Source organism: Arachis hypogaea, chromosome 3 (genome assembly GCF_003086295.3).
Source record: "Arachis hypogaea cultivar Tifrunner chromosome 3, arahy.Tifrunner.gnm2.J5K5, whole genome shotgun sequence".
Classification (NCBI taxonomy): Eukaryota; Viridiplantae; Streptophyta; class Magnoliopsida; order Fabales; family Fabaceae; genus Arachis; species Arachis hypogaea.
In genome coordinates this window covers 130,565,356-130,578,881 of record NC_092038.1, presented here as the reverse complement: position 1 = coordinate 130,578,881, position 13,526 = coordinate 130,565,356, and the positions used below count along the sequence as shown (strand labels likewise).

The 13,526-nt window shown below is 31.9% G+C and overlaps 1 protein-coding gene and 1 non-coding gene across 2 annotated transcripts; one reads left to right on the top strand and one right to left on the bottom strand.

Annotated features, from left to right (window-relative positions):
* The first annotated feature begins 106 nt into the window (after nucleotides 1-106).
* Nucleotides 107-178, top strand: TRNAK-UUU (transfer RNA lysine (anticodon UUU)). The gene has a single exon. It is a non-coding gene; the product is annotated as a tRNA-Lys (tRNA).
* A 338-nt stretch (nucleotides 179-516) lies between these two features.
* LOC112791636 (glutathione S-transferase DHAR3, chloroplastic) lies at nucleotides 517-3,829 on the bottom strand. Its single transcript, XM_025834547.3, has 6 exons — nucleotides 3,393-3,829; nucleotides 2,795-2,885; nucleotides 2,536-2,679; nucleotides 2,172-2,289; nucleotides 1,297-1,437; nucleotides 517-872 (listed from the first exon to the last, which is right to left on the bottom strand). Exons 1-6 carry the CDS (start codon nucleotides 3,601-3,603, stop codon nucleotides 786-788), a joined length of 792 nt encoding a protein of 263 aa, XP_025690332.1. The 5' UTR covers nucleotides 3,604-3,829; the 3' UTR covers nucleotides 517-785.
* Between the last annotated feature and the right edge of the window lie 9,697 nt (nucleotides 3,830-13,526).

Genomic DNA, 13,526 nt, shown 5'->3' with positions numbered 1-13,526 from the left:
AATTTTATTAGAATATAAATCTTTTTTTATATTGGAAATTGTATTTTAAATGGTGTTTTGTTTTGCATCAAAATAGTTTTTATAAAAAAATTAACATTAACAAGTAGCCGTCTTAGCTCAGTGGTAGAGCGCGTGGCTTTTAACCACGTGGTCGTGGGTTCGATCCCCACAGACAGCGGTTTATTCTACTTCCCCTTAAAATGTGTTTTATTTTTGGCTTTTGGAATTACAACTCAATTCAGATATAATCACCTATATAATATTTATTCATTTTAACAAGGCTTATTATGCCTTACATTTGGCTTTTGGAATTACAACTCAATTCAGATATAATCACCTATATAATATTTATTCATTTTAACAAGGCTTATTATGCCTTACATTTGGCTTTTGGAATTACAACTCAATTCAGATATAATCACCTATATAATATTTATTCATTTTAACAAGGCTTATTATGCCTTACATTCAATTATTGAGTCAATATTACTAAGTACTAATAAAACGGTGCACAGCTAAAGGAAAAACAAGCAATGTAATGCTGACTCCTTTTGGGAATACAATTATTTTAATCTTACATGCAAGGCTCTTGGCCTCTCTACCAAGTACCAAACAAACATATTACAATCTGTGGCCAACTAACCTTATATGGCAAGTGATAGACTGATAGTGATTTAATTACCTAGGATAATACAAAAAAGGATAGAGGTTATGAACTCTTTAAGGATTGCTATATGTATACATAGAACCTCAATGTCTTATGGAAATTATTCAACATCATATCATCAGCCCTCAACTTTTGGACGCCAACCTTCAATCACATCCTGGGGTTGTGCACGTGTTTTAATGAATGACTCCCTCGAGAAAATATCCTGTATGTTCAGCATTATTAGATTATAGCAAACAAGATGAACCAACACATTTTAATACACTGTATTGTACCAAACAACAAACTTCGTTGCAACCTTTCAGTGAATTTTAGCAAAAGGATTCATTGCCATGATATATGAAACTCAAAATGGCATACAAGAGATTTTATATATCATAATGAGAGAGCATCTCACTTAGTGTGAACACTCAGAACTCTGAATAGAAGGATCAAGTATTTCTTCGTCCTGATTGATTGCTTTTTCGTTCATTGCCTACGGTTTTTCGACAATCACAGCATAATACTTTTTGCACATGATTTGCACAAATGGTAACAACTAACTATTGGTGTTAATGAAGCTTCTAGAGTTTTTCCTCAAATACAAATAAATGATAGAAGTTGAGAGGGCAGAATCAGCTTTAAGATACCTTCATATAAGACTTCAAAGATTGAAGTGAATCAGGAACTTTCCACTTCTTATAATGCCCCAAAGCAATCTCCAAATGATACAGCTTTGGTCCAATAGATAAGTCAGCTGCAGATATGTCTTTCCCATTGACAAAAGGACCCTATATGAAAATTGCAAGAATCATCCGTTAAATGAAAATATAGGAAGTTTCCTGCACAAGTTTTAATTTACAGACTTCAAATTATACCAAAGAGTAATTGCTAGTTAAGCATGGCGAATTAGTGGCACACAAGATGTCACATTAATAGCAAAGGGTGCCATACAAATATTATGAATCAAGTTCTCCATAATCACTCTCAGATAACCTAAATGACTTATATGGGAGTAAAAGCCTGCAAAGGGCCCTTAGATTAGTCAAACAACTTGTTTCTCTATGTTTGTCCAAGTAATGTGCTGGAAATGACATTAGAGTTTACCCTGGAGCACGGGAAAGAATTGAGAGATTCTAGCTTATGTCTCTACCTCCCAGGATTGATTCAAGCAACAGATTCCTAGTTCAGGAATAAGTTCTGGACTACTTGCTTCCAATTCAACAATCAACTCAATTCAAATCAGACGTCTTATGCAAAGGGAGTAAAAATATCAGTGGTACATTTTACAGCGAATGTCTACAAGAATAAAGATAAAAATAGATTTTGGCATATCATGAATGGGTATGTGAGCTTTCATAATAACTCCATGACATATACACAGAAACGGCACAAAGATCAAACTTTGGTTCATCAAGGAGAACCATAGAAGATGGTAAATATGTTTATGACTTTATCAACAAATTACTGACCCAATAAAGAATGCAAACAATAGAAGAAAAAGAAAAGCAAAAATAAGTCGTACATTTTCCTTAAGGTAATCGTTGAAAGAGCTTAGTTCACTTAGCAATGCTTGCTCTGTTCCATCATTGGGATCTTTGCTCTTGAGAAATCCAATAAATGTAGAAAAGATCTTCGACCCACTACATACAAAAATTCATGCCTGTATTAGTCATTTGGAGGACATCTAATATATTCAACTTAATATTTAAGAATAAAAAGCTGACAGAGGAGAAAGCAAATGTTGCTAGACTTGTCTAATTTGCAGCAACCATGCTTCATTTTTCTCTCTAAATATTCCAAGCCAAGTACATCAAGCACAAGAAACACATAATAATAGCACAAAAGTATCTAGTAATGATCAGGAAATCTAGAAGATAGATACATACACTGTAGCTTTTTCGGGTGGGGTTACCAATGGTGGGCTAGGATACTTCTCTTCCAGAATTTGTGTGATGATATCCGAATCAGAAACCCACTTCTCATCAAGCTTTATGACAGGAACTTTACCCTCAGCATTGATTTTAAGGAACCTCAACCAGTAACACAAACAATAAGAAAAGGAACAAGAACAAGAAGAACAACAACAAATTGTAAACTCTTGTACAAAGGAAGAACTTAACAAAAAGAAATGAACCAGAAGATCACCATTCTGGCTTGTTGGTCAAATCTACCAACTTGGGGTCATAAGGAAGATGTTTCTCCTCAAGAGTCAGCAACACCCTTTGGCAGAAGGGACCTGAAGGACAATTCAAACAACCGTCACTAATTGATTATAGGAACCTCAAGTTCAAAGGTCAAAACCAAACATAAATATTTTCCTCCCTCAATTGAAGTCATATGAATAATTATTGATTCCAGACACACAAACTGAAACGAAACACATGATAACGCCACTGCCATTTTCTTCAAAGGCATCAAATTTCCACTCTAATAAACACAGTTTCAGAACTGAACTCCTCCTTTATTATTTCAGAACTAGGACTCAGACAATTTCATCAAAATTATACAATTCGAAAATAAGTTACATTACAATGACCATCCAATTCCAAGGCATAATATGGATGCAATTAAGCTCCTAAACCAAAAACAAAAGCAGCACTATTCACAACACACAAGCTCGTTCAAGTCATGGAGAATCACAGCACATGTCTGTGTGCATCCTGAATATGTATCATTTAATTTCAATTTTCCGAACAGGCAAAGCAATGGGAAGCTAAAATAAAGTGAAAGTTGGTGTTTTTACAGTCTCCGAGCTTGTTGGGAGTGGTTATGGAAGCTTTGACGCAGATTTCGAAGGGCGCAGAAGGCGGAGAAGAAGACATTGAGAGTACTTTGAGGGCGCTAGAATTCTTGGCATTCCTGCTGAGCGAAACGACGGAGTTGGGGCGGTGGCGGAGGTGGTTGAAGGTGGAGTAGAGCGCGCACGCCGAAGCTTGGATTCTGACGGTGGACATTGGAAGCTGATATAGTTTGAATTATTGGAATTTGAAGGGAGAAGAATGGAGAAGAATGATGATGAGGTTGCGTTTTCTTTTGTCTTCTGCCAAATGTTCTAAGTCTAACTACGTGTCACGTTTCACCTTTTACGTGCCAATTGCCATATCACCCCCAAAATAAGTGTTGCGGGTCGGTTTTGGCTTCATTTGGAAAACCCCGAACTGATTCTATTTTACTTGGTATGGATTGATTTGAATTTGAGGGTTTTTATAAGTGGAACTTGTTTTGACGGTTACCTAAAACGGTGATTTGGGCTTGGATATGAGATTTAGATTTTTTTTGAAGCAGTGTTCGTTCGATTTGTGTTGAGATGTCGTCGTTTGAGTTCTTCGTAAAGAGGTGAGAGGTGGTATCTACAAGAAATTTCGATGTTTAAGTTAGCAAATATTTTATGCAGATTTTTAAGGGGCACGCTACACATCCATGTAACCATGTAACTAAATTAATCCAATCCAAAATAGAGGCACGCGCATTAATGAGAGTGAAAACACGCGCCCGCTTATTATGAAAAAACGTTACTTCTTCCTCAGTTCTTCTTCTTCTTCTCTACTCGCGTTATAGACTTCACCGTTCTCCTCTGATCGCGTTTTCTTTCTTGTTCTTCTTCTTCTTCTCTATTCGCGTTCTTTGTTATAGATCTGGATTGACTTCAACGTAATTAGCTTTGTGGTTCTTCTTATTCTTCTTCGTTTTCTTCTTCGATCTGGACTTTTGAATTGAAACAATGAATGAATCAACTTCAAAATCAGTTGAATGAGTGCGATTTGGATTATTCTTCCGAAACGCATCACAATAATCTTAAATATTGAACAAAGTAAAAAGAGGCCACCGAACCGAACAACATTCATTTGGTGAACCGAAATCACAAAGGCCACCGAACTGAACAATGTACATGTGGTGAATAAATGGTGATCAACTTTCAATCAACAATAATAGTATTTTGCCATGCAAAAGAAGTACTGAACAGAGTAACAACCAATTTCAAAGCCCTAGTTACACTATCCACTGAACTGAAGAAGAAGAAGAAGAAGAACCTACGAGCGCAAATTTGAAAGAAGAAGGAGGAGGAGGAGAAAGAGGAAGAGAAATACTATTCTTGTTGATTGAAAGTTGATCACCATTTATTCACCACATGTACATTGTTGGTTCGGTAGCCTTTGTGATTTCGGTTCACCAAATGAATGTTGTTCGGTTTGGTGGCCTCATTTTACATGGAGAAATACTATTATTGTTGATTGAAAGTTGATCACCATTTATTCACCACATGTACATTGTTCGGTTCGGTGGCCTTTGTGATTTCGGTTCACCAAATGAATGTTATTCGGTTCGGTGGCCTCTTTTTACTTTGTTCAATGTTTAAGATTATTGTGATAGCATGTAGCAATCATTCCCTAGCTGTCTCAACGTAATAACCTCATTCAATTGATTTGAAGTTGAATCATTCATTGTTTCCATTCAGAAGTGTAGATCGAAGAAGAAAACGAAGAAGAAGAAAAACTACAGAGCTTATTACGTTGAATTTAATGCAGATCAATAATGAAGAATGCGAGTAGAGAAGAAAAACGCGAATAGAGGAGAACGACAAATTTTATTAGGTTGAAGAAGAAGAACAAAAACGTGATATGTTATATGAGACGCGTGTATAACAAACGACTGTGGGGTGGGAGAACGCGTGTGTGGAGGAAGTTACTTAGATAACATCCATGTATTTTTTACATGGATGTAGAGCTTTTCCTGATTTTTAATAGATTTAGTAGATTAGATGCTAAATATACCTGAAAGTATTAGTGTATTTATAAAAAAAATAATAATTAAAGAGTAGTTCTATCTTTGATGGTGGATGGCCGTTCCTTTTTATTAAAGAAGTTATTAAAATTTTCTTTCTAGACAGATAGAAGATATCTTATGAGTTAGTTACTTATCCAAATAAGTAAGATTGAAGTGTTGTCGTAATACCCTATTTCCACTAAATCAGGTAAATGTAGCTGTAGTTGAATTTCTTAAATGAGATTCTATTTATTTAGATTTGGTTATATTTTTTGGGATAGAATATGAAGAGACTTCAACTAATCTAAATTGATTAAATTCGAATTGAATCAGTTTAAATAGATAAATAATTAGGTATTTGATTGAAAATAAAATTCAACAAAACTTAAAAAAAAAAGAAAAAAATTAAAAAGTTTTCTAAATATTATAAATATATGATAATAATAATAATAAAAAATAAAAAACAATATATAATCAATTTAAATAAATATATTATTAGATTTTTTAATTAATATTAAACTAATTGAATAATTAGGTTGTTCAAATTTTATAATTTTAAAATTGATATTCAAATTAATTAAAGTCGAATTTAATCGAGTTTAACCTGATGGACTCGATTAGCCATAGGGTCAAAACAATTCATAGAAAGTGAATTATGTTTTAAATAAAAATTAATTAATTATTAACGACTAATTTATTTTTTAATTAATTTTTTAGTTTACCATACTAAAACAAGGGATATTGAGTTTTGTTTGTGTTTTTAGTATAGGAAAAATACTTTTTTAAAAAATAAATATTTATTTTAGTTTTTTATTCATTTTGTTTACTTTTAAAAAATAATAAATTTTGTAAAAAAATTAACTTATATATTTGTTTTTAAAAATAAATGTATTTATTTAAGTCACTTTTTAAGATATTTTTTAAGATTTTTTATTCCTCAATTTAATAAATTAAAGATTACTTTATTATAAATTTTAACTCTGTTTAAATTTGTAATCATTGTTTAAGTGAAAGAACAAATCAGTTTTTTATTATTAGTGTTGTGATAAGAATATCTTATTACATTTTATGTGGATGTCCATTTTTTATGAGATATAGTTTTTTAAGAATGACCGTATTTAATATAGTTTAAAAAAGTGTCATCATATACGTATATAAATAGAGGCTTAACCCCGTCACACAACACACAATCAATAATCAATATCAGTATTCTCTCTCTTATACTCTTCTCCCCCTTTTACATATGACCTTACTTGGTAATATATATAAATTACTTCTATTATATCAAAATAATTATATTGATGAACATAATATTAAGAGTTTTATATTTATATTTCTCTATCTTATATTTATATTTTCCTTATTTATTTATTTCACAACATGTTATCAGCACGAGACTCTGATCAAATTTTAGGAATACTCAGGTAACAAATTTTTATTATGTCGAAACTCTCTTATCTTGAATTTAATGCTCTTGATATATCTGGAAACAACTGTTTATCATGGATACTAAATGTTGAAATCCATCTTGATTCAATGGATCTTAAATATACCATTAAGGCTGAAAATAATGTATCTCAGAAAGATAAAGCTAAGGCCATGATTTTCCTTCGTCGTCATCTTGATGGGGGATTGAAAAATGAACATCTCACATTAAAAGATCTTGCAGATATGTGGAAAGACCTTGAAGAAAAGTATAATCATCAAAAGACGGTGTGGTACTTCCTCAAACTCGATATGAATGTATGCACTTGCGTCTGCATGATTTTAAATCCATAAATGAATATAATTCTGCAATATTTTGAATCACCTCGAGAATAAAATTATGTTGAAAAAAGATAATTGATAATGATATATTAGAGAAAACTTTCTCAACCTTCTATGCCTCGAATGTGCTCTTGCAGCAGCAGTATCGAGAAAAATGATTTAAAAAATATTCTGAACTAATTTCTTGCCTTCTTATTGCTGAACGCAACAATGATTGCTCTTAAAGAATCACGAAGTGTGCCCAGCTGGCGCTGCCCCATTTCCTGAAGTAAATGGAAAGGTTTTGGTAACAAAAAAAATTATGGAATGAAAAGGAATTATGTTCAAAAGAGAGGATCTCACCAGAAGTGGGATAAAGAAAGAAATTTTGGGCAAAATAAATCAACAGAGGATAAGTGTTTATATTGTGGTGGAAAGGGTCATTGGTCGCCTACCTGTCGTACCCCAAGCACCTAGTCGATCTTTATCAAGCACCTCTGAAAAAGGATGACAAAAGAAAGGAAACAAATTTTGTTTCAAATGATGCTGAAAATTCCACCACTCATTATGATATGTCAGATTTCTTTGAGGATCCTGAAGGAAATATTAGTTATTTGATCAATGATGGAATAGTTTAAAATGTGGGATTGTTAAGTATTCACGTAAATAAATAATGTACGAAACTTATTCTTAAGTTTTATTTTTTATGTATTTGAGTTTTAAATATGATGTATATAAATAATGAAATATTAATGTTTATGTTTAAGAATTTTGAAATCGTTAAATGTGTCAAGTTTTAATAATAATAGTGATAATGATAAAATTTTAGAATATGATATTATGTACAGTGTTTCTTAAAGAAAAATAATTCCAATCAAGAATTTAATTTGACTGTGCATGTATTACTACTCATTTTATTATTATTTATCTTTAAAGAAAATGACAAGGATATATAATGTAGATGTATGCCTTGCGAATAGTGTAAGTTCGCACACCATTCTCAAAAGTGATATATATTTTTCCCATCTTGTGCCAAAAGAAGAATGTGTTAATACTATTATTGACTCCGGTAATGTGATAGAAGGCTCTAAAAGAGCTATAATTTTGTTTCTCAGAGGAGCAAATTTCATAATAAATAATGCACTATTGTCTACGAAGTCTCTAAGAAACTTGTTAAGTTTCAAAGATATTCGTCAAAATGGATATCATATTGAGACTATGAATGAGGGAAGTCATGAGTACTTATGTATCACAACTCATGGTTCAAATAAAAAGGTTATATTAGAAAAGTTACCCTCACTTTCATCTGGGTTATACTATACCAAGATTAATGCAATTGAATCACATGACATTATAAACCAAAAGTTTACTAGCCCAAATAAATTCATAACTTGGCATGATCGATTGGGTCATCCGAGAACAACCATAATGCAGAGAATTATTGAAAACTCTCATGGACATTCATTAAAGAACCAGAAGATTCTTAAATTTAGTGAATTTTGTTGTGCTGCATGTTCTCAAAAGAAGTTAATTTTAAGGCCATCAGCAGTAAAAATTGGATTTGAGTCTCCTAAATTTCTAGAAAGGATTAAGGTGATATATGTGGATCTATTCATCCACTATGTGGATCTTTTAGATATTTTATAGTTATGATAGACGCATAATCGAGATGGTCATGTGTGCTTATTGTCTTCTTGCAACCTGGCATTTGCGAGATTACTGGCTCAAATTATTCTATTAAAAGCACAATTCCCAAAAAATTCAATTAAAGTAATTCGTCTTGATAATGCTGGCGAATTTACTTCCCAAGCTTTTGATGCTTATTGTTGGCTAATAGAATAAGTGTTGAACATCCAATAGTTCATGTTCACACACAAAATGGGTTAGCAAAATCACTTATTAACGCCTCCAATTAATTGCTAGACCCTTACTTATGAGAACAAATCTCCCCACCTCGGTTTGGGGCATGCTATTTTACATGTCGCAGCACTTATTTGTTTGAGGCCAACGAGTTACCATCAGTTCTCTCCTATGCAATTTGCTCTTGGCCAGCAGCCAAATGTTTCCCATTTAAGAATATTCAGATGTGCGATATATGTTCTCATTGCACCACCTAATCGTACCAAAATGGGACCCCAAAGAAAATTGGGGATATATGTTGGATATGATTCTCCCTCTATAGTGAGGTATCTTGAGATACAAATTAGAGATGTATTTAAATCTCGGTTTGCGGATTATCATTTTGATGAATCAAAATTTTCAACATTAGGGGGAGACAATAAGCTTCCTAAAAAGGAACTTAATTGGAATTCATCATTCTTAATGCATTTAGATCCTCGATCAGGACAATATGAACTAGAAGTTCAAAAGATTATACATTTGCAAAGAATAGCAAATGAATTGCCTGATGCATTTTTCGATACAAAGAGGATAACCAAGTCTTATATACCAATGAAAAATACCCCAATTCGAATTGATGTCCTAGTTGGACAAATTGCCACCGAAGTAAATACACGCCAGAAGTGTGGCAGACCTGTCGGTTCCGAAGACAAAAATCCTCGAAAGAGAAAAGAGGTAAATACTGTTCCTATTGAAAAAGATATAGTAAAAACACCTACAATTGTCCAGGATTCTGATATAATTTTAATGCTAGAAGACGTTCATGTACCTGAAAATTGTGAAAATGACGAGATCTCGATAAATTATGTCATTACAGGAGAGAAATGGGACCGAAATAAGATAATTGTCAATGAAATATTTGCATATAATGTGGCATTGAATATCATGCATGAAAATAAGGATTTTGAGCCAAGAACAGTCGAAAAATATCAAAAAAAATGATTGGCCGAAATAGAAAAAAGTCATGAAGGCTGAGTTAGACTCACTTGCAAAATATGAAGTCTTTGGACCTGTAATCCGTACACCAGAAGATGTAAAACCTATTGGATACTGATAGGTATTTGTGAGAAAATAAAATGAGAAAAATGAAGTTGTACGCTACAAAGCTCGACTTGTAGCACAAGGTTTTTCACAAAGGCTCGGTATAGATTATGAAGAAACATATTCCCCCGCAGTGGATGCAATAACATTACGTTATTTGGTCAATTTACCGCATATCATAAATTACATATGCATTTAATGGATGTGGTAACAGCCTACTTATACGGCTCATTAGATCGTGATATCTATATGAAAGTCCCTGAAGGACTAAAGATATCTAAACTATCCAATGAATATTCACAAGGATTATACTCAGTTAAATTGCAAAGATCTTTATATTGTCTGAAGTAATCTGGATGAATATGGTATAATCGTCTTACTGAGTATCTGGCCAAAAACGGATTCAAGAATGATGATATTTGCTCGTGTGTTTTTATAAATAAATCTGCATCTGGATTCATTATAATTGCTGTGTAAGTTGATGATTTAAATATTATTGGAACTTCTGAAGAGATTCCAACAACTATAAAAGCTCTAAAAGAAGAGTTTGAGATGAATGATCTTAGAAAGATTAAATTCTGTCTCGACCTGTAGATCGAGCATACAAAAGATGAAATCTTTATTCATTAAACAACATACATATAAAAGATCTTAAAGAGATTTTATATGGATAAGTCACATCCATTAAGTACCCCAATGATTGTAAGATCTTTGGATGTGAAAAATGATCAATTCTGTCCTAAAGAAGAAAATGAAGATATCCTTGGTTCTGAAGTACCATATATTAGTGTCATTGGAGCGCTAATGTATCTTGCTAATAATACACGACCCGATATATCATTTGCTGTGAATTTATTAGCAAGGTATAGTTCCTCTCCAACCAGAAGACATTGGAGTGAAATCAAACAAATCTTTCGATATCTTCATGGAACGGTTGATATGTGATTGTTTTATCCCTATGGATCAAAGTTACAATTAGTTGGCTATGCAGATGCTGGATACTTGTCTGATCCACACAAAGGGAGATCTCAAACAGGATACCTGTTCACATATGGTGGTAAAACTATATCATGGAGGTCCGCGAAACAGACGATTGCGGCAACATCCTCTAATCATGCTAAAATACTAGCAATACACGAGACAAGTCGCGAGTGTTTTTGGCTCAGGAGTTTGATCCAATATATTCTGTTATCATGTGGATTGATCGATCATAAGATAGCTCCAACTGTCCTGTTTGAAGATAATACAGCATGCATTGCTCAACTTAATGGTGGATATATCAAAGGCAATAGAACAAAGCATATTTCTCCCAAATTCTTTTTCACCAATGATCTGCAAAATCAAGAGACAACTGATGTCCAACAGATTCGCTCAAGTGACAATCTGACTGATTTATTCATAAAGTCGCTCCCAAAATCCTCCTTTGAAAGATTGGTACATGAAATTGGGATGCGCTGATCTCAAGAGATTAAATAATGTCGACAATAGGGTTTTTTTCTTTAGTTAGGTTTTTTTCCCATTGGATTTTTCTTGACAAGGTTTTTAATGAAGCAGTCCCCATCATAAAGAATATTGTACTCATTTTCTTTTACTAAAGTTTTTTTTTCATTGGGTTTACTTTAGTAAGGTTTTAATAAGGTATAATCTTAAATGACTACTCAAGGAGAGTGTTGTGATAAGAATACCTTATCACACCTTATGTGGATGCCCATTTTTCATGAAATATAGTTTCTCAAGAATGACTGTATTTAATATAATTTGAAAAAATGTCATCATGTATGTATATAAATAGAGGTTTAAGCTCCTCACACAACACACAATCAATAATCAATATCAATATTTTTTCTCTTATATTCTTCTCTCTTTTATATATGATCCTACTTAGTAATATATATAAATTACTTCTATTATATTAAAAAATTATATTGATAAATATTAATACTAAAAATTTTATATTTATATTCTTCTATCTTATATTTATATCTTTTTTATTTATTTATTTTACAACAATTAATTTTATTTTTTAAGTAGCTTTATTGTTAATTTATGGTCTCTGCTAGATTGACAACGAAGTTAGTGTCGTGTTCGGGTTTATTTACTTTTTATGAAAACGAGGCTAAAGTCGAATAACAACAAAAGTAATTATAACTTTACCAAAAAAAAAAAAAACAAAAGTAATTATAAATTATAAATTAAGCGGGAAGTATTTTCTGGCTTTCCAAAATGGGTCAATGAAAATGTGTTGGGCTTAGTTGCAGGCTAATATTTTCTTTTGTCTCAACAACTAAAGTTTCCAACAAAAGAGAGCGTTGGACTTCATAGAAGCAGTCTCGTGGTTTATTTGGGCCAAACCCATTTCACTTATTGCGTTCACATTACCATACACTAATTTTATACGATTTTTTTTTACCTAAATGCACATCTAAAAAATATTAATTCCCAAAATGCACATAACTGAAAATTTTTCTAAAAAGACACATTGCCATTTCTTGACCTGTGCCCGTAAAATAGATTTAAACTCCATTTCACTGAAGATGCCCACGAAATAGGCAATCCATGTCAGGGCTAACTCCCACGAAATGGTTATTCCATTTCCATGGTGGTAGCAGCGAATGGAAGGAAGAACTCTCGGCAGGCAGGCGTGAAATGGGTGTACTGCCGAGTTGAGACTCCATGTCTCATTGATAGCAATACTTGTGGAGATTTGTCTTTGTTAAAATTTAAATGTGACAACTTTATTTATTGGAATTATATTCATTTATGAAGTCAAAACAATATGATCAACGTTGTTACCGGTTAATATTTCACATTTTATGACATGATTTTCAAGTTTTTAAATATATATATATATATAGACTTATTTATTTATAAAAGCTATTAGATTGATTAATATTCCTTAGTAATATTACTAAAATACTATCGTTGAGTATTAATTTGTATGAAAAAAATCATAATAACTTTGGTATTCAATATATATATATTTTCTTTATATCAGTTTATCAATCTAGGAATAACACTTTTTTTTATAAATATATATATATATATATATATATATATATATATATATATATATATATATATATATATATATATATATATATATATATTGAATACCAAAATTATTATGGTTTTTTTTCACACAAATCAAAACTCAACTATAGTATTTTAGTAATATTACTAAGGAATATTAATTAATTTAATAGCTTTTATAAATAAATAAGTCTGTATATATATTTAAAAACTTGAAAATTATGTCATAAAATGTGAAATATTAACCGATAATAACGTTGATCATATTGTTTTGACTTCATGAATGAATATAATACTAAAAAATAAAGTTGTCTCATTTAAATTTTAACAACGATAAATCTCCACAAGTATTGCTATCAATGAGACATGGAGTCTCAACTTGGCAGTACACCCATTT

Coding starts and splice junctions, on each gene's coding strand:
- LOC112791636 (XM_025834547.3), bottom strand. CDS start 3,603: ATGTCCACCGTCAGAATCCAAGCTTCGGCGTGCGCGCTCTACTCCACC. Junction 2,680..2,794: donor TTGACCAACAAGCCAGAATG/GTGATCTTCTGG, acceptor TTACTGGTTGAG/GTTCCTTAAAATCAATGCTG. Junction 873..1,296: donor CTTTGAAGTCTTATATGAAG/GTATCTTAAAGC, acceptor CTGAACATACAG/GATATTTTCTCGAGGGAGTC.